Raw genomic sequence first — 20,680 nt, 5'->3', positions numbered from 1 at the left:
TCATATTTGTATGTAAACTGTTATTCATGTTTATTAGAATTGTTTACATATATACTAGAACTACTTTATATTATGTTAGTTTTATAGTAACTGTACACCTTTATGACTAATGTTTTGTTTTCTATGTTAATTCTGATGTGATCCTCACTTGTGGTCAACTACAGGTGGTAAGTTGTTCATACACAATAGTACATTTTGCTAACAATGTAGTGACTTTGTGGTCTATCATTGCTTTAGAGTACTATAGTCATATTTGTATGTAAACTGTTATTCATGTTTATTAGAATTGTTTACATATATACTAGAACTACTTTATATTATGTTAGTTTTATAGTAACTGTACACCTTTATGACAAATGTTTTGTTTCTTATGTTAATTCTGATGTGATCCTCTGTTGTGTTCCATAACAGAACGTAAGTTGTTCATACACATAATAGTACATTTTGCTAACAATGTAGTGACTTTGTGGTCTATCATTGCTTTAGAGTACTATAGTCATATTTGTATGTAAACTGTTATTCATGTTTATTAGAATTGTTTACGTATATACTAGAACTACTTTATATTATGTTAGTTTTATAGTAACTGTACACCTTTATGACAAATGTTTTGTTTTCTATGTTAATTCTGATGTGATCCTCACTTGTGGTCAATTACAGGTGGTAAGTTGTTCATACACATAATAGTACATTTTGCTAACAATGTAGTGACTTTGTGGTCTATCATTGCTTTAGAGTACTATAGTCATATTTGTATGTAAACTGTTATTCATGTTTATTAGAATTGTTTACGTATATACTAGAACTACTTTATATTATGTTAGTTTTATAGTAACTGTACACCTTTATGACAAATGTTTTGTTTTCTATGTTAATTCTGATGTGATCCTCACTTGTGGTCAATAACAGAACGTAAGTTGTTCATACACATAATAGTACATTTTGCTAACAATGTAGTGACTTTGTGGTCTATCATTGCTTTAGAGTACTATAGTCATATTTGTATGTAAACTGTTATTCATGTTTATTAGAATTGTTTACGTATATACTAGAACTACTTTATATTATGTTAGTTTTATAGCAACTGTACACTTTTATGACAAATGTTTTGTTTTGTATGTTAATTCTGATGTGATCCTCACTTGTGGTCAATAACAGAACGTAAGTTGTTCATACACATAATAGTACATTTTGCTATCAATGTAGCGTAAGTCGCTAATTATCGGCACCATTTCATCATGCAATTATAATTCCTTAATTCAATAGCGTATTAACTTCCGGTTTGAACCATTTAACAGAACTGTTCTTCATCTCTTAACGCACCAAAGTTTAATTATCTCACGTGAGTGACCGTCTTGTTATGAGAAAAATTGCAATGTCTATCGTGTGCCAATTATCGGCATGGGGTACCTATTATCGGCAACTGTACTTCCCTGATTGGCCAATTATCGGCATAATGTGCGATTTTGTGTGTAACTCCATGATGGCTCGCTGGTTCTTTGTGAAAGTTTTGTGGGAGGTGCAGTCCTTGGATAACTCCGTTTCACAGAAGTTTTACGAAGATAAGGTCAGCCGTTCAAGAGATATTCAGGTTAGACGTAAAAGCATACTGGTTTCCAATACAAAATTATTTTAATGCAATTCCATGTTTAACCAGAATGGCTTGTGTAGCGCATTAACAACAATAAACACCGAATGAAAACGATTCTAAGAAATGTTTTAGAGGATATAACAGCCCATTGTGGAACTTGGTAGCCTCCATATACCCTGTAGCCTCTATAGTTTACAAGTGCCGATAATTGGTACCTGCCGATAATTGGCGACTTACGCTAGTGACTTTGTGGTCTATCATTGCTTTAGAGTACTATAGTCATGTTTGTATGTAAACTGTTATTCATGCTTATTAGAATTGTTTACGTATATACTACAACTACTTTATATTATGTTAGTTTTATAGTAACTGTACACCTTTATAACAAATGATTTCTTTTTTATTTTAATTCTGATGTGATCCTCACTTGTGGTCAATTACAGGAAGTAAGTTTTTCGTACACATAATAGTACATTTTGCTAATAATGTTGTGACTTTGTGGTCTATCATTGCTTTAAAGAAGTATAGTCATATTTGTACGTAAACTGTTATTCATGTTTATTAGAATTGTTAACGTATATACTAGAACTACTTTATATTATGCTAGTTTTATATTAACTGCAAGTACACCATTATAACAAATGATTTGTTTTCTATGTTAATTCTGATGTGATCCTCACTTGTGGCCAATTACAGTTCGTAAGTTGCTCATACACATAATAGTACATTTTGCTAACAATGTAGTGACTTTGTTGTCTATCATTGCTTTAGAGTACCATAGTCATATTTTTACGTAAACTGTTAATCATGTTTGGTAGAATTCTTTATATATACTAGAACTAATTTATGTTAGAGTTAAAGCACCATCGTTCTAGAGTTAAATCACCATCGCGTGTATGTACGGAAAATACAGTGGGAGGAGGTTAGTCGAGAGGCTAATACAGTACGAGGCAAAGCCGAGTGCTGTATTTGCCTCGAGACACCCCCGAGTACTGTATTTTTCGTACACACAAGCAAGGCGGTGCTTTAAGTGTTATATTGTACTTCCTCGTAGCGTCTGGCTTGGAGCGATTTTGTCTAGTACTCAAACCGCTGCGATTTTTGGTGTTAAGGATATCAGTAAGTGTTTAATTAATTTATTTCTAGTTGTAGAACGAACCAATAGGATTAGTTTGGCTAGTTTTAGCGATTTACAATGTCATGTACGTGATTAATCGTGCTGTCTTGGTTGAGTCTTGTTTTAAAAGCTTCGTGATCAGACGATCAGTAAGTGTTTATACATAACACATAAATAAATAAATAAAGATAAATTCTCCACATAACTGTGCTGTATTTGTTCAAGTGTGCTGTATTTGCCCAATTAAGTGCATAACTGTACTGTATTTGCCCAATTAGCTGCATAATTGTACTGTATAACTTGTCTCTGCTTCAGTCGGTAGAGTCTTATTCTAGCCACTCACTTACGTTCCTCCTGCCTCATGTTGGGTACCGGAAACTCTCTAATCAATCACTAGAAAAAACATGCGTATATGCACAGACATAATTATTACATAACAAACAATTCTAGTCCATTACACTCCCCCTGTTTGAGAATGTAGCAATCAAACAGTCATATACATAAAAGGCCTAAAGAATCAACTAATTTCTGATACAACCCAACAATCTAGTTCAAGTGTTCAATCTTCGGCGAATCTCTCCAACTATTGCCGCTTCTCTTCTCCTTCGAATATTACTCAGTTCTGTCACCTCATCTAAATCATTCACTGGGTTTCCCTCGCTGCTGCTGGAAATGACACGATCACCCGTAGATACTTCTATTGGGTATAGATGCTTGATGCTACGACGAATGACTTGCACACGTCGATCAGAGCGACCAGCCCTCACCTTAGCAGCACGGACATGTCCATCAGACCCACTCAGCAGTTCTTCAACAACACCAAGTTTCCAAAAAGATCTCTTGGTCTGGTCATCCTTGATCACAACAACATCTCCTAGTGCAATTTTTGATCCTCCACTCCATCTTGATCTCTGGTCAGATTGGTGATTCTCTCTCAAACTCATCAAGTATTCTCGTTGCCATTGTCTAGTAAATTGACTTAGAAATGTTTCTTCTACCTAGCCCTTTTTTTCAAAGTGTCATTAGTACTGTTCACTTCAAAGTGTGAATCATTGGGAGCACTAGTGATTTTCCTACCATATATCAGATGTGATGGAGACAGAACATAACTCATGCCACTAGTATCATTTTCTACATATGTCAAAGGTCTAGAGTTAACAACCCCCTCTACTTCAACTAAAAGTGTGTTCAACTGGTCGAAATTCAATATGGAGCGGCCAAGGACCTTTCTGAGACTTCGCTTTACACTCTGAATCAAACGCTCCCAGAATCCTCCCCACCAGGTAGCTTTCTCAGCAATGAACTTCCAAGAGGTATGGTTGTTTGCCAGGTATCTTTGAACTTCGGAAGATCGGGCTACCTTAGATACTTCTTTGCTGGAGGATCAAAATGTCTTAGCGTTGTCAGAAATCAGTGTTGCTGGCAAACCTCTCCTGCCAGCAAATCTCCGGAAACATAGTAAAAGTGATTCAACCCCAAGGTCCCGTACCAATTCCAGGTGTACAGCACGGGTGGCTGCACATGTGAAAAGACAAATGTAGATTTTTTGTGGTTGGCCATTTAAGTTTATGTACAGAGGACCAGCAAAATCTAACCCTGTGTGGGAAAATTGTGGATTTTCTGACATTCTTTCGGGAGGCAAATCTGCAACTGGGCATGATCCATATGGCTTGCATTCTAGTTTTCTACAAATAACACAAGCCCTAACTATAGCCTTAGTTACCTGATGACCTCACAAGATACAGTATCTCTCTCTTAACAAGGTGAGCGTTTCATTCACTCCACCGTGCTTGCAGCATTCATGTGATTGCCATATCAACAGGGTAACAAAAGGATGTCTCGTCAGCAAGAGTGTCGGTTTCTTGCTCCCAAATGACAACTCTGGTGAATTGCTTATTCTCCCTGGCATCGCATCAACTGTCTGTCATCAATAAACAGGTCGAACTGATGAACCAAGATAGGACAGGCACCCTTATGATTCAACAAGTGCTATATTTCCTGGTTAAAGCAACTCTGTTGCACAGATATGATCCATGCAGCCTCAGCTCTCTTGATGTCTCCAGCATCAATCAGTGGCTCATCATCACTTCTGAGACTTTTGCATCGCTTCAGCCTTGCAACAAACAACAGCACACATGCAGTAACACGAAGCAAGGTATCTAGAGTACTATAACAAGTGCAGTCAATCAAGTTGTCTAAACGCATCGCCTTATGCTCTTTGTTCATGATGAACAAAGCATGGGTATATATATACTCTGTGACTTTGTCAATTCTGCCTCCACCTCACACGAAACATCCACATCTGGTAGCATGGGTTGACTAACAGTCTTCTCAGCAATAATGTTAGGTCCATGCCACCAAATTGAACTATGTACAAGTTCCTTAGCAGACACTCCTCTAGAGGGCAAGTCAGCAGGGTTCAATTCCCCTAGGAAGAAGTTCCAATCTTCACCATTCGTCAATCCTTTGATCACCTCAACCCTATTCTGAACGTACTGTTTCCAAGCTCTTCTGATCTGTTGCGTATCCAATGCAGCACTACCATGGAGTCCACCCACAAGTGAACACTGTTCAATCGAGGTAGGCAAGGTACAACACTGTGTACAAGCCTGGCCAAAATCAGTACCCCCAGTAGTTCCAAATGGGGAATAGTTTGTTTCTTAGTTGGCGCTACCCTGGTCTTCGAACACAGCAGATTAACTTCAACTTGACCATCAAGGTAAGTGGAACTAAGATACAACACTGCCGCATAGGCAGCTCAGATGCATCACTGAACCCATGTAGAGATATGGAAACAGGATGAGAAGATATGAGAAAACAACATCGGAGAATCTTCATTTCAGAAAACAAGACCAGATCCTTCATCAACTGCTCCCATCGAACTTGCGTATCTGTATGCAAGGGTTCATCCCAATTGGCCTTACTGGTGCACAAAACTTGAAACAACATCTTAAGAGTGATAGTAAGAGGACTCAATATTCCCAGAGGATCAAAAAGACTTGCAGTCACCCTCAAGATTGATCGTTTGGTATGCGGTAAGCATTTCATTACATTAAGTTGTTCCTTAAAATCAAACGTGAACTTATCTTGCATCTTATCCCAAGCAACTCCCAGCAACTTAGACATATCTGTTCTATTATCATCAATCTTAACAGTTGCATCACAAGGGTCAGTGCCAGTACCTCCATGGAGGATGCCTCAACTTGTTCAATCATGTCATTTAAAGTCTTGGAATTTGTATTCCATTTTCTCAAGTTAAAGCCTCCGCAATGCAAGATCCACTTGGAGGACTTGTAAACTTCAAAAGCTTCTTGTACGGTAGCACCGCCAGATACCAGATCATCAACATAAAGTGACTGTTCTATCTTGTCAACTACTCGTGGGTGCTCAGATCAATACTTCTCCAAGTGATGGGAAATCACAGAGCCCAGAATGGCCGGCGACGGCCTCAATCCGAACACTAGTCTAGTAAATCGAAAGTGTGGAAGTTTACTGCTCTCTTGAAGAGGGTCTTCAAGCCAAAGAAATCTAAGCATGTCTCTATCTGATTCACGGATGCTTATCATCAGAAAGGCCTTCTCAATATCACCTGTAAGAGCCACTTGATAACATCGAAACCTAATGAGAACATTAAACAACTTAGGGATCAGATTGGGTCCAACCTGCAGACAATCGTTAAGTGCAATGTTACATTCATGTGAGGTAGCCGAACCATCATATACGACATGCACCCTAGTCGTGCTGCGGCCTTGCTTGACCACTGGATAATGTGGCATATAATGGATGAACGTATCAGAAGACTCATTACTGTTGTCCACAGGTTCGATAATATCGTAGCGCAACTGTTCATCTATTGTGCCTTGATATTCCTTCAAAATCTCAGGCTGTTTACAACCGATTATAACACAAGTTAAAGTGGTCAGGTATATCACTCTTACTTCTAATCCAAGGGAGTCCGACCTCGTAGCGACCCTGCACAAATGTGACTCCATCAAGAAATGACACAGACTCCTTGCAATATTGAGTATCATAGATTCCTAAGGATTCCAACTCCCAGAAGAACTTAAGAATGTCATTAAGGCCACTAAGTTCATTGGTGGAAGGTTCCAACTCATTGAATCCCTGGCATACAGCCAAGTGAGAGAACATCGAGACATGAAAGTGCGGTGAAGTAAGAGGACCAGAAAGAAGCCAACCTAGTTTATTCCTAACTGCAGTAGGGCCATTGTCTGTGCAGATAGTTTCTTCCTCTACAATGTTCCAGTAATGATCGGACCCAACAAGGAGATCAATGACTTCAGTGCTCTTGCCAGGAGGGTCAGCCAATTGCAGATCACATAACTGAGGGTATTTATCTAAGTGTACCACATTCGGCAGGGAGGAGCAAATGGTCGGGAAACTAAGTGCCTCCAGCACTAAACAATCAGAACTGCCAATCTTCTGTAACCATATCTGAACCAGATCACAAGCCCTGCCCCTAAATGCAGGCTCTCCAAAGGTGTTTAAATGCAATCTCTCCTTTTTTACAGGTTTAAGATGTAGGCGTCTGCAGAGAGCCTCTGTTACATAAGACCTCTGGCTCCCTGTATCAAATAGAATCCGGATACTGACTGATGCTCCACCCTCTTTACCGGAAGCCATGGCTCTTGCTGTTTGCAACAACACCAATCCACTACTTCGTGCCACATTAGATGTGTTGTTGATAGTCTCTAAAACTTCAGGTGGCTTAACAGAATCTGGTGGGTGCACCTGGTCACATATTGATTGGTGATGCTTCTTGTGACAGTGCCTGCATTTCTTATGTAAATCACAACTTTGGCACGGTGATGGGGCCTCAGACAGTTAAAGCAGCGGCCTCCTCTAATTAGGATAGCCTGTCTATCCTTCACTTCCTTAACCGAGGTGCACAAGGAAGGATAATGTTCTCCATTGCAATAAAGACATCTAGGAGCAGCATTACCAGCATAGAATGAATTAGCTGTAGGAGGAGGTAGTTTGGGTGGATGGGGGAGTCGAAAGGTATTGGATTTAATCAAATTGCTGGCCTCTCTCACTTCAGCTTCCACCTTGATTGTTTCTAAGAGATCCTCCACCTTCCAAATGGTGCCATGATGCTGACGTGCCATGCGAAGGCGGACTTCATTAGGCAGTTTCAGCATAACAATTGGGATCAAAAGGCTACCATAGTGACATAGGTCTATTCCCAGTGAACTTAAACCCCTAGTGTGAACAGTCATTCGATCATAGAAATTACGAAGTGCAGAAGGCCGATCAGCTGTACAGTCTGGCAACTTAAGCAGCTCATCCATATGAGCTGCTATTATAGCTTGTGGATCACCGAAACATTCTTTCAACATAGCAATAGCAGAGTCGTAATTACCCTCAGTCAGTCCAAGACCTTGAATGGCCTTACTGTCAGTACCTTCTAAAGAAGAGTTTAAGTAATGGAACTTATCTATCTTACTTAAGTCGGTGTTTTCATGGACAGCCAACTTGAAAATGTCCCAGAACGTTGTCCAACCAGTCACATCTCCACTAAACTTGCCCAGTTCCAAACGAGGTAGGTGCGTCTTCGCAACAACAGGCGATGGAGCTACAATTGTGGGCATGGTCTCAGGTGCTGGTGTAGGTTTCAAGCACGTGTCAATATGGCATTTATAATCAATCACTGTGGTGTTAATAGTCTCTGATTCATCAATTTCGCATGCTATATCGTCGGTTTCGCAGAGAGTCAAAATGTCGGCATCGAATTTTTGCAACACGCTTAATTTATTTTCTAATTGTTCATTAATCACCTGCAATCTACCAATATCTCTTGGCTCACCCACCAGCAGCGTATCTAGCTCTCTTGTCAACTTCGTGATGGCTCCCCGGTGACCACCTCTTACTGATCTAAGCCTCTCCAGATTCATGACGTCCAGATCTTGCCTAAGGATAAGGGAACGAGCGAGAAACAATGTAACAAACTACTACTCTAATAGAACATTCAGTGTAACCATAAAAGTTGGTTCTGTTATGGAATTTTTCCAAGTCTGCCTGCACCTATAGTGCATTGGTCTGTTTAATAGGCTTGTTCATCTACTTGTGTAGTTATTACTGGTACTGGTATACTTAATTCAGGTACACAATTTCCATTGAAAATGCTCTCAGATTCAATCTTGTATCATTCAAATTTCAGTTTCAACATTATTAATCTATCATGCATGCAATTGTGAGAAGGTGCATCATGTGCTTGGTTGTCTGAACCTACCCAAACCTTTCCATTAGCAAATGCTGCAGAGAGCCATACATATCTAAAGGCAGTATATAAAATATCTACAGGCAGAAATGTACATTTTATGTGGAAATGTCTCCAAATTGCAGTATTTTAACATCTATTTTTCAAAAATTTCCTGGGGGGGAAAGGGCATGCCCCCAGACCCCCCAGTTCCAGCATTCGCACACCTCCACCCAAGAGATTAGTACCTTGAGTTAGCTAGCCCCCCTTTTATAAATCCTAGATCCGCCCCTGGGTAACAACCCATACTGGTGTTTTATCCAGCAGAGATGGCAGTTGCTTTACTCTGTGGTGTTTGTCATAGTTGCATTTCTGTTCTGCCTTGTACTCATCTTGCATTCTGAAATTGTCAAGGTAAGGCCAATTAGGGATATGTGCAGTCTTCAGCTGCGGAACATCTGTACGGATCTGACGACTTATGGACAATTCTGCTGGGCTGAGATTACAAAACTGCAGAGGAGTAGCTCTGTAGCTCATGAGAGCCATGTGTGGATCTGGGGAGTTGGCAAATAGACTTTTAATGGTCTTCACTGTCCTCTCTGCTAAGCCGTTTGATTGTGGATAGTGTGGGCTACTCGTCACATGGTCAAAGCCATAACAATCTGCAAATATTTTCATTTCTTGAGAGTCAAATTGTGGACCACTGTCACTTACAAAAGTAGACAGGATACCATGACAAGCGAATATAGCTTTCAAAGCAGTTACCACACTAGCTGAGGTTGTTGAACGCAATGACTGCACTTCAACATATCTTGAAAAATAGTCAACTACCACAAGGTAAGACTTCCATTTTAGTGGAACAAGTCCACTGCTACTCTCTCCCATGGATGGTTGGGAAGCTTTGTCTATAAAAGTGGTTCTGTGGAGGGTGTAGTAGTCTGTTGACAGACAGGACATGTAGTTTTCTATGTCTCTGAAATTTCTGGGCCACCACACTGCTGAGGAAATTCGTAGATGGCACCTCTGAATGCCCTGATGGCCTTGATGTACTTTCTGCAAGACCTCTGCTCTCATGCTGTGGGGAACAACAATGCGATCGGCATACAATAACAGATTGTCAACAACTGGTAGGTTCATTTTGTACTGTAATAAGTCACCTGCAATCTCTCTATTGTTTGGCCATCCTTGTCTGCAGAAGGTCATGAGCTTAGCACAAGTAGAATCTTCACTTTGAGCTTTGCGAAAAACATCTAGTCTGTCTTTGCTTGCTGGTAGGTACAAAATGACACTCTCTACAAATAGCTCTGCGTCTTGGTCAAAATGTTCTAAATCTCCATTAGAAATAGGAGCATGGGAAAGTGCATCAGCTGTGTAAAGAAGTTTACCAGGTATATGACTGATTGTATAGTGAAAGTGCATCAGGCGGAGTCTAAATCATAAGACACGTGGTGGCAAGCGGTCAAGATTTGTTTTGCTGAGCAGGAGAACAAGAAGCTTGTGGTCAGTTTCTAAATGAATTGTTTTTCCGATGACATAATCTGAAAATTTCTCACAATTCCCAAGGCTTCTCTTTCAATTTGAGAGTAACGCTGCTCAGTTTCCGTCATAGCTCTGGGTGCGTAGGCTACTGGTCACCACTGTTGTGAATGTTGTTGTAAGAGCACTGCACCTAATCCATAGGAGGACGCATCAGCACAGATCTTAGTCTTAGCTGCAGGATCATACAGTGCCAACACAGTAGGTTTAGTCAATCCACTCTTTACTTTAGCAAAGGCTTGCTCTTGGAAATTACCCCAGCACAGGACTTTTTCATACTGAGAAGTTCCCGAAGAGGTTTCGTAATTGTGGCAATGTACGGTGAAAATTTACTGAGCTGATTAATCATCCCCAAAAATCATCGTAGTTCAGTAGGAATTTTGGGTTTCTCCATTTTGAGAATGGCTGCTGTCTTCAAAGGATCTGGTGAGACTCCATGCCCATTAACAATGTGGCAAAGAAAAGAGAGCTGCTTCTTGCTAAATTCACACTTTTCTCTGTTAAGAGTGACTCCTACAGATTGAAGTTTCTGTAACACTTTGTGAAGTCAGTCGTCATGCTCTTGCTGAGTGGAACCAAAAATCAACACATCATCCATGTGGCAGAGTACTCCTGGCAGGCCAGATAGGATGTTGTTCATTTGCTTTTGAAAATGTTCTGGTGCACTGCAAATGCCAAAGGGCAGTTTGTTGAAGCAGTACCTGCCAAATTGGGTGATGAATGTTGTAAATGGAAGGGAACGCTCTGTTAACGGAATCTGGTGAAACCCACAATTAGCATCAATCTTACTGAAAACTGTGGCACCACTAAGTTGAGCCAAAGTTTCTTCAACCTTAGGGAGCGGATGAACTTCCCTGAAACACTGTCATTTAAAGGTCGGAAATCGACACAAATATGTAGAGGACTTCTTCGGAACAACGACCATCCTGTCACACCAAGGTGTTGGCTCATCAATTTTGGAAATGACTTGTAGTGACTCCATCCTTGCTAGTTCCTCTTCTGCTTTCTTGCATAGAGGGAGTGGTACATTTCTTGGAGTAAATAAAGCAAAAGATTAAGCATCTGACTTTAGCCTGATGTCATATGCTTCTGGAAAGATTCCCAGACCTTTGAATAAGGTAGGGTACTGATCAGGAATGCTTTGGCTAACTGAATTAAGTAGCATTAGCAGGTGAAGTGCTTTAATGGCTGGTAAGCCAAGTAAGTTCTGCTTGGGTATGTAAGTAGTGCAGCACCTCGTGTTGGCAACTTACAGTTCTAATTAAAACACAGTAGCACATGCGCATCTACAACATAAGCATTATATAGAATAGTATGTAGTTAATAGTTAGTTTACAATGTTACATCATCCTCCGCTGTAGAGAGCTTGTCCTCAAGCGTAGAATCAGCTATATCGTTGATTGTGTTGAGGGTTCTGTCTGAGTTCATAGTGAGCGTTGTTCCTTCTCCTATCCACTGTAGGTAAAAGTTCAGGTTCTGGTGTTCCTTCATCATTACTCCATTCTGTGTGATAGACCACCAGGTTCATGTGTGTCAGTTACTTCCTCAGACACATCATCTTCATTTTCAGTATCATTATTAACATCATTATAGTCAACTGTCACTGCACGTTGTATGGAATTCTCCTCCAAAAGCTGCTCCACCCATTTGGGTGGCTTTCCTGGCCCTTTGCTGTTACCCCCATACCAATAAAAACCAGCTGGGAAATTAAAGGGACATGGTTTCACTCTAGACTGATAGACATTAATGCCTGGAGATTACAGATGGTAAACCTTAGTTACGCTGATATCAGGTTCTCTGAGTTCAGTGACACGATATGGACCATGCCAAGGTCTGGAGAGCTTCCTCATTCTCCCAGTTTCATCTGTAGGAAATCGAACTAATACTCAGTCCCAACATGGTACATGACATGGATACTCTTAGTGTCATATTGCGTCTTGTATCTTTTCTGTGCTGCTCTTATTGCTTTGGCTGCAATGTCTCTGGCTGAGACTAATGACATTGTTAGTTCCTGACGATAATCTTGTAGATCCGCTAGTTGAACAGGCAAGGGTTGGAAATATGCTGCCTCAGTTGGCATTCGACAGTGAAGTCCAAATAATAGGTATAATGGTTTTTCTCCAGTGGAGTCATATGGTAAATTCCGGTAGGCAAACAATACTCCAGAGAGGTAATGGTCCCATTGGCATCCAAATGTGGCTGCATGTTTACGTAAAGCTGTCTTCAGGGTACGATTAAACCGCTCTACCATCCCATCACACTGGGGATGGTAGGCCGTTGTGTTCAGTTTGTGCACTCCTAACTTCTTGCAGATGTCTAGCATAAGATGTGACAGTAAGTTAGTACCCCTATCCGAGAGTAGTGCTTCTGGGACCCCAAACCATGGTATAACTTTTTCTGTTAAGAATTTCACTAGTCTGATAGCCTTCTGGTCTGGTACAGGAAAGGCTAGTGGCCACTTGGTAAGGAAGTCCTGAAAAACTGCTACATGACGATTGCCCAATGCGGTTACTGGCAAGTCCATTATGTCAACCCCAATAATCTGAAATGCCTCTGGACAGGTATTGGGTGCAGAGGGGGGTGATTAACCCGTCCTGTGCTATTTACTATGGCACACTGAGGGCATGATGAACAATGTTTCACTATGTCAGTATACATGCCTGGCCACCACCCATGCCTCAAAAGAGCCTTGTACAGCTTTACCCCAGAGAAGTGTCCTGCCATGGGGCCACTATGATTTTCCTCTATTATTTGTGCTCTCATCTGCTTGAGGACTACACATTGTTTGCAGTGATCCTTCTTTGAATCAATAAAATACTAGACATATTAAAAATTTAAAATAAGACATAGCGATCGCTGAAAAAAGCCACGAAACAAGAAGGGATCGCTGGGGTGGTAATGTAAACCACAAATCCCTATTTTGACTATTTATACTCAAATGGAGCATTTATAGAGAGTCAAAATAGGGATTTGTGGTTTACAATACCACCCCAGCGATCCCTTCTTGTTTCGTGGCTTTTTTCAGCGATCCCTATTTCTTATTTTAAATTTTAAATTTTTAATATGTCTAGTTTGTGTACTTTTCCAAATCCATTTATGGATTATAAGTTAATTGGCACATTAGTGTAGTAAGCTAACAAAGATTCCTTGGTTTAAAAGGTAGATATGTTAATGAATATTAATTTTGTAATCTATGATAAAGACTGTATTTTCATCCTGATTCATTTGTACACACACAAAATATAAGGCAGGATACATTAATTCCTAGTCTATACTCAGTGTTTGAGCTATCATAGTCACACTTGGTGCCATCGCTGAAAACACACTGCTATATGAGCTACATGTACCTACCTGTCAGAAGAATTACTGATTGTGCAACTATCATACAGGAGACAGTGTTGATGGCAACACAGGAGACTTGAAGAAGAACAAGATGTCTTAGGTGTTTATTCTAACAGAAGGACAAGAATGAAACTCTATGATACAAGTTATAAGAATGGTAACTGTTAGTGTTATAATTCCTGTAGAATCCAATTTTTTTTCAGAAATTTTTGCGTGATATAATGATGCATACATCAAGCACGTACATTATAGGTGTAGAGTTGTCTAGCAGAATAGGTAGTGAAGAGATAGCTATACATTGTAGCTGTAGTGCTATTATTGTAGCGATGACGCTTTACAACACCTTTGTATAAATGCACGTATGAACAGGGCTGAATACAGCAGCAACATTTTGAGTTGGTATTAATCAAGCTAAATAGGAGATGGCTAGGCTTGGCCGAAAAGTCTTCCTATGCCAGTGTTTGCATGTACAAATCACAATGTCACTACCAGTGACCAGTGGCGTAGCCAGTCTTACATGATTACCAGGAATTTGGCAGTCATTACCCATACATGTAGGAGTACTTTAAACTGGCATATTGAGTTCCAATTGTCAGAACTTAGACTGGGCTCTAGCCCTGGAAAGCCTAGGTGTAGCCTGCTAGCAACAGTGTGTCACAAAGTGGAACACCGTAGGTATAGTCAGCAAAGTCTGGTTAGCATGCATGTGGTCATGGCTAAATGTTTGCAACTGTCAATGTCACTAGCTGATCGGAGAGTGTGCTAGAATATGTACACAGTAGCTAGTTACAGTGACATAAGCACAGTAGCACACAATCCTCCCATATAAGACTGTCAGGCTTCACACTCTGTAAGTTGTTTATGACATGGATACCATATGGGAGGGTTGTTGATGATATGTGGTTAGACCACAAAACATTTTTAAATGGTAGGGTTGTAATAAACACCCCGCCCAACCTTTTTTTGCGTGTGAACAGCAGCCATGATATCAGCGCAACCATTTATCTTCCACCTATAATGGACAAACAAAGCACTCACTGTGATAGCTAGAAAGAATAAACTGGATGCGCACTTAAACGGCTTCTCGTAGCGAAGACGGGAAGCTCACTAGAGACCCTATTATGGCGATCTTGTAAGGTAAAAGAGTGCTGCACAACTGCCAGTTATTAACGTTATAAAGACTATAGTCGAACAATACGCATCCCCGAGCACACAAGATCCCTTAATTTTGCTCTTCTACGGCTTCTTCCGTATATGGAACAGCAGGCAATGGCGAATAAAGAACTTAGAAATTTATCGAGGTGGAGGTCGGCTAGCGATCTGTGGAGTACGGGTTAATTAATGGGTCATGGACACGCGGAAGGACTCCGTGAGTAAGGCTGTGTAGTTTTTATCACGAAAAAATGGAAGCCTTGGGCTGTACACGAGTGAAACAAAATAATAATAAGAATAATAATAATAATATTATGAATAATAATATGAACAATTCACGTAAAATTTGCAATTTTTGAATGTTTCTAAATTTCGTCTAGACCATTTTTACTGCTATATCACCATTTGTCTGAGTTCAGTGTTTGATAATAAGCCATCTGAGTGTTGTTTTGTGCTCGAGTCTGCTTTCTAAGGTTGGTTTTAGGTGACTGCTCTATTAGGATTTTCAAAAATTCCACTGCGATCCTTATTATGAACCCACTATTGTGGTTCATGATAATATTCCATCAATCAGTGCAAAAAGTGGGGCTTGAGCTACAACCTTATTAGCCTGAGTAGGGTCCACTGGTAGATTGTTATTTGCTAGGAAGTCAATAAGGTCTTTGAAATCAGGATCTGTCCACTGAGCTGTTTCCAGGTCATTGGTTTGTGAATTACAGCTAATAGGTTCTGTAGAAAGAAGTTCCGATATGTCACTGTCTAGTGTGGAGATAGTTCCAACACAGGGAAAGGTGTGATGCAGGTCATCTGTTGTATCACTTGTCATAATTTGCACAACTTGTATTTCCTCTTGCTGTTCTCTAGCTGGTGTACCCTGCAGATTGAGCGAGAGGGCATCTGAATTGAGATTTTTCTTCCCCAGCTTATAAACAATCTGTATACTTTGTACCCCACTACCATATACTTTGTTCCACCATTGAGCATGTTTAGAGCTATGGCTTGGAGTATCCAGAACTGCTTTCACAGCAGAATGATCAGTGAAATACTAACATCATTCCCATATAAGTAGGCATGAAATGACTAACTGCCCCACGACAGCTAGGGTTTCAAGCTCCGTGATAGCATATCTCTTCTCGGTTGCTGAGAGTGCTCGGCTGGCATATGCTGCTGGGTGAATTTTGCCACTGTCTTGCAATTGTGACTAAACAGCTCCAAGTCCTTGGACTGATGCATCAGTCTCCATTCGGAAGGGTTTATTAAAATTGGGATAAGACAGCACTGGAGCATGGGTCAGTTTGTATTTCATACTTTCAAAAGTCAGTTGGCAGTCTGGTGACCAGTGAAATATTGCATCCTTCTGTGTTAAGGAGTGTATTTATTTATTTATTTATTTTTTATTATTATTAGCACTTTACAGTGACCAGCACTGAAGGTCTGACAGCAACATGTGCTGCAGCCTTAGGATTACCTAACCTAATTTCAGGGACTTAGACCTAATGACTTCACTTACTGACTGATAAGGTGTAACAGAAAAGGGACCAAAGTAAGGGAAAAAATCCCTCCAACCCCAGGATTCGAACTGCAGGTCACCCAATGTCTAGCTGAGGACACACTCAGTCTTCGAGTGGATGCGCAAGTTTTGCAAACCCAGCAATAAATCTTCTATAATAGGATGCCAAGCCTAGGAATTGTCTTACTTCCTTTATTGATGATGGCTGAGGGAAATCTTTAACAGCAGAAACATGATTGAGATTTGGTTGAATGCCAGCTGGGGTAATAAGATGGCCCAAATATTCAACACTCTGGCAAAGAAAATGACACTTGGCTGGTTTCAGCTTTAGTCCTGCAGTTTCAAATCATTGTGGAACAAGTGCTAGGTGCTTCAGATGGGAATCAAATGTATCAGAAAACACAAGTACGTCATCCAGGTACACTGACACAAAGTCATGTCCATCACTGGGATTAAGTCCCATCAGCACACGTTGCATGAGGCGCTGAAATACCGCAGGGGCATTCTTTAATCCAAAAGGCATTACAACAAATTCAAATAAGCCTTGGTGGGTTACAAATGCAGTTTTCTCCCGGGACTGGGGTCTACTTGTACTTGCCAGTATCCCGAGGCCAAGTCCGAAGTAAAGAAATATTTGGCTTCACTCAACTGGTTCAGTAGATCATATATCGTTGGGAGTGGGAATGTGTCACCCTTAGTCACTGAGTTTAGCTGGTGGTAGTCAATGCAGAATCGTAATGATCCATCTTTTTTTCGGACTAAAACAACAAGGCGTGCCCAGGGACTGCTTGATGGATAGATAATACCTTGTTCTTGCATTACTTGTAGTTGCTTGGCAATTTCTTGTCTCGCAGCAAATGGTGTATGTCGAGCAGCTTGGCATTTGGGGGTTGCATCTCCAGTGTCAATGTGCATCTGGATGAGGCCTGTCTCACCTCTCTCTCCCTCATCCAGTGCAAATACATTGTGGAAATCATGCAAAAGTGGAAGCAATTTAGTTTGATGTTGCAATGGTAGACAAACACCAATCTCAGCAACAGCTTTCTGCAGCTTCCTCTTACAATTCTCAGTGCTAGATGCACAGACCACTCTAACAGTAGGTTGGGCTTGATCTTCAGGGTATCTGTATTGTGGCTAATTTTATTTTCTGTTGAAAACGAGGCAGTGTCCATTGCTTCGGCCTCAGTTAGCACCCCTACACATGTACCTTGTGGGAGTTTACAAGTAGAACCACTAGGGTTAGTTAACACAATGGTAGCTTGACCATTTCCTTTCAATTGGATGAAGGATTCCTCAAGTTGTAGCTCAGAAAAATTGTCTAGTTCCACAGGTTGGAATAGGAATGAGCCTTTGACACTACGATCATCCAGTTCAGCAGTGGTGATCGCACTTGACTGAGGTGGTATACGCACAGAAACTACCAGGTTTACTCTTACACTTTTGGTAGAACATTCAGCACTATTTTGATTGTCTGCTGATACCTTGGGATGGTATGCTACAAATCCTAATTGGCGGCATAGACCTTCTGACAAAAGGAGGTTATCATATGCAGTGTTGGGAGTAACGCGTTACATAAGTAATGCGTTACATAATATTATTACTTTTGTGGTAACTAAGTAATATAACGAAATACGCTATAAAAACAGGTAACATAACTCAAGTTACTTTACTTACAAATGTAACGCGTTACCTAAGTAATATAGTTACTGTAACGAATCTAATAATATGTAATATTATTACTACAAGTAACGAAGTTACTAATCTCGTTAGTTATCCTCTGAGTAACGCCTAGCCACAACGAAGTAACGAAGCCTACTGAATGAAGCTTATTCACCAGCTTCCTACTTAAAACCAAGATTTGCACATTGTCCAAACAACGCAATCATGTCACGTGATAAAGTGGTAGTTTCACATGTGACAGCTTAAGGCTGTGGACACAAAGTAATATAATATGTAATATTATTATAGTTACTTTATTTTATGAGTAATATGTGACTGTAACTAAATAGTTCAGTTGCAAGTAATATGTAATATGTAACTAGTTACTTTTACAAAATAATGCCCAACATTGATCATATGCATCCATTTTGATGTAGACAGGTGTACGCATAACCCGCTGGTCAAATGTGATGTCAAGATTTAAGTAACCATCCAACTGGAACTGGTGTCTATCATAAGTAAATGGAAGTTTATCTGCAGCCTTGAACTGCTTCTTTGTTATACCTGCTACAAATGTAACCTTTTTAAACAGCTCCTGGCCCATGATGGTAATATCGGCACCTGTATCGACCAATCCCTGTGCAGGTACACCAGCGATATCAACTATTACTTTCCTGGCCTGACTGCCATTATCTTTAACACATACCACACCAACAGTACTGTCATCTGAATCTGAGAAAAGCATTTCAATGGGATTAGAAGTGGAGTTTTCGTCGATAGATGTGATAGCCTTCATAGCACCGGGAGCATCTTTATCCTTGTACCTTTTTCTGTCTTAGATACACTCTCTCCTTTGTGTAGGCTGCAACTACGTGCCATGTGGTCAGTTTTCCCACATACATAGCATTGATGTGATGGAAAGTTGTCTTGAGGCTCCACTGGCTGTGTATGGCTGGGGGGTATGCCAATCCTTCTGAGGTTTCTCATTTACAAATGAACGTTTCTGGGAGCGATGGCCCATGGAATCTGGCAAGGGATCTTTGGTGTATTGATGTCGTTTGGCTAGATCATTCAAGTGATGCTCTTCGTTGCGAGCAGCAATGCATAATTCTTGGTAATCCCGAGCACATGGTGTCTTCATAAGGGCATATCGAAGTCCCTCCTGCAATTGGGAATATAAAAGCATGTTGCGTGTCTCTACACTCATTTTGTCCTGGCCATATGCTTGTCTGAAGATCTTCTCTAGACGGAGAATATAATTCGACAGTTTCACCTGATGCCTGTGTGGCATGCCAAAAGTCTTGGGCTGCTAGTGTCCTATTCCCAAAATTGAACTTCTTACCAAGTGCAGCTGTAGCTTGGGCAAAGGTAGATTTGCTTGATTGCTCCAACAACAGGAATTCTTGTCGTGCTTTGCCTCGGAGGTATCCTGAAAGTTGCAGTAGGTATTCTGAATCACTCCAACCATTCCATTCTGCAGCACCCTTGAATGTAGGTATCCAGTCATCCCATGAGTCATCCAAATTTTCTCCACAAAACAAGTTAACGGGTGAGGCTTTCCCACGTCGAGGGGTGATAGAGACACTAGACTCTTCTTTATAGTCGCCACTTGCAGGTGAAACATTGGTCCTCTTGTCAGTTGTCCTGGAGTTGATAAGTTTATTCAATCGAGCAATCTCATTATCCCTTTCTTCTAGTGCCTCTTCATGGGCTAGCTGCTAGTCACACTTCAGTCGCCAAAATCTCTTGGATTTCTGTTTTTCCTTATCCAGATTTAACATGAGTCGCTTAATTTCTTCTGCTCTTTCAAACGATTTTTGGCATTCATCATCTAGCATCAACTGTACTGTATGCAACTGCTCCGTGACCTTTCCTAGTTCTTGAGACTGTTTGTCTAATTCATTTGTTAAGCGCTCTAGCTTGCTATTATCGCGCAGTGCACTGTGGTGATTGCTAGCCTCCTCACTAGCCACAATCGTGTCAACCGGTTGACTCGTCATGTGTTCATTGTGGTCACGTGAATACGTGCATGTGCAAATAATTCCATTATCATCAACAAGAAAAAGTTTATGCACAGACTGATCTTTACCTTGTGAAATGACTTGGACATTCGAAGGGTCACGATTCAATTCAATCAGCTTCCCTTCAATTAGCTGTCTTGTGGTCACCATTGATCCGCCCTTCGGAAGTGACAGTGACTCCGCGATGCACTGTAGATGAGTTGCATTTAGACGCCGTGAGTTCAGTGCATAGACATCCCCCGTGGGTAGTTCAGTGTCCTCGTTGTAATCACTAGTACTGTCAGTCTCGCTCCCACTCAGCTCACTCTGTTTAGTCACTAAGACTGTTAACCGGGTGTCGGTGTCGCTCTCCAGCGAACCGTTCTTCACGATCAGTGTAGACTCTGTGTTCATCCTTGTTCAAACACGGTAGGACCTCCAATGTAAGTAGTGCAGCACCTCATGTTGGCAGCTTACAGTTCTAATTAAAACACACTAGCACATGCGCATCTACAACATAAGCATTATATAGAATAGTATGTAGTTAATAGTTAGT

The 20,680-nt window shown here is 40.7% G+C and overlaps 2 protein-coding genes across 2 annotated transcripts; both read right to left on the bottom strand.

Annotated features, from left to right (window-relative positions):
• Positions 1-4,697: 4,697 nt before the first annotated feature.
• Positions 4,698-5,834, bottom strand: LOC136239244 (uncharacterized). Its single transcript, XM_066029973.1, has 4 exons — positions 5,485-5,834; positions 5,335-5,437; positions 4,963-5,275; positions 4,698-4,867 (listed from the first exon to the last, which is right to left on the bottom strand). The coding sequence occupies exons 1-4, from the start codon at positions 5,832-5,834 to the stop codon at positions 4,698-4,700; spliced, it is 936 nt and encodes a 311-aa protein (XP_065886045.1).
• A 266-nt stretch (positions 5,835-6,100) lies between these two features.
• On the bottom strand, positions 6,101-8,620 carry LOC136239242 (uncharacterized). The gene is made up of 3 exons (XM_066029969.1): positions 7,523-8,620; positions 6,669-7,457; positions 6,101-6,592 (listed from the first exon to the last, which is right to left on the bottom strand). The coding sequence occupies exons 1-3, from the start codon at positions 8,618-8,620 to the stop codon at positions 6,101-6,103; spliced, it is 2,379 nt and encodes a 792-aa protein (XP_065886041.1).
• Positions 8,621-20,680: the final 12,060 nt, after the last annotated feature.

The sequence above is a fragment of the Dysidea avara genome, chromosome 11 (assembly GCF_963678975.1).
Source record: "Dysidea avara chromosome 11, odDysAvar1.4, whole genome shotgun sequence".
NCBI classification, from domain to species: domain Eukaryota; kingdom Metazoa; phylum Porifera; class Demospongiae; order Dictyoceratida; family Dysideidae; genus Dysidea; species Dysidea avara.
This window is presented reverse-complemented; position numbering and strand designations above follow the sequence as displayed.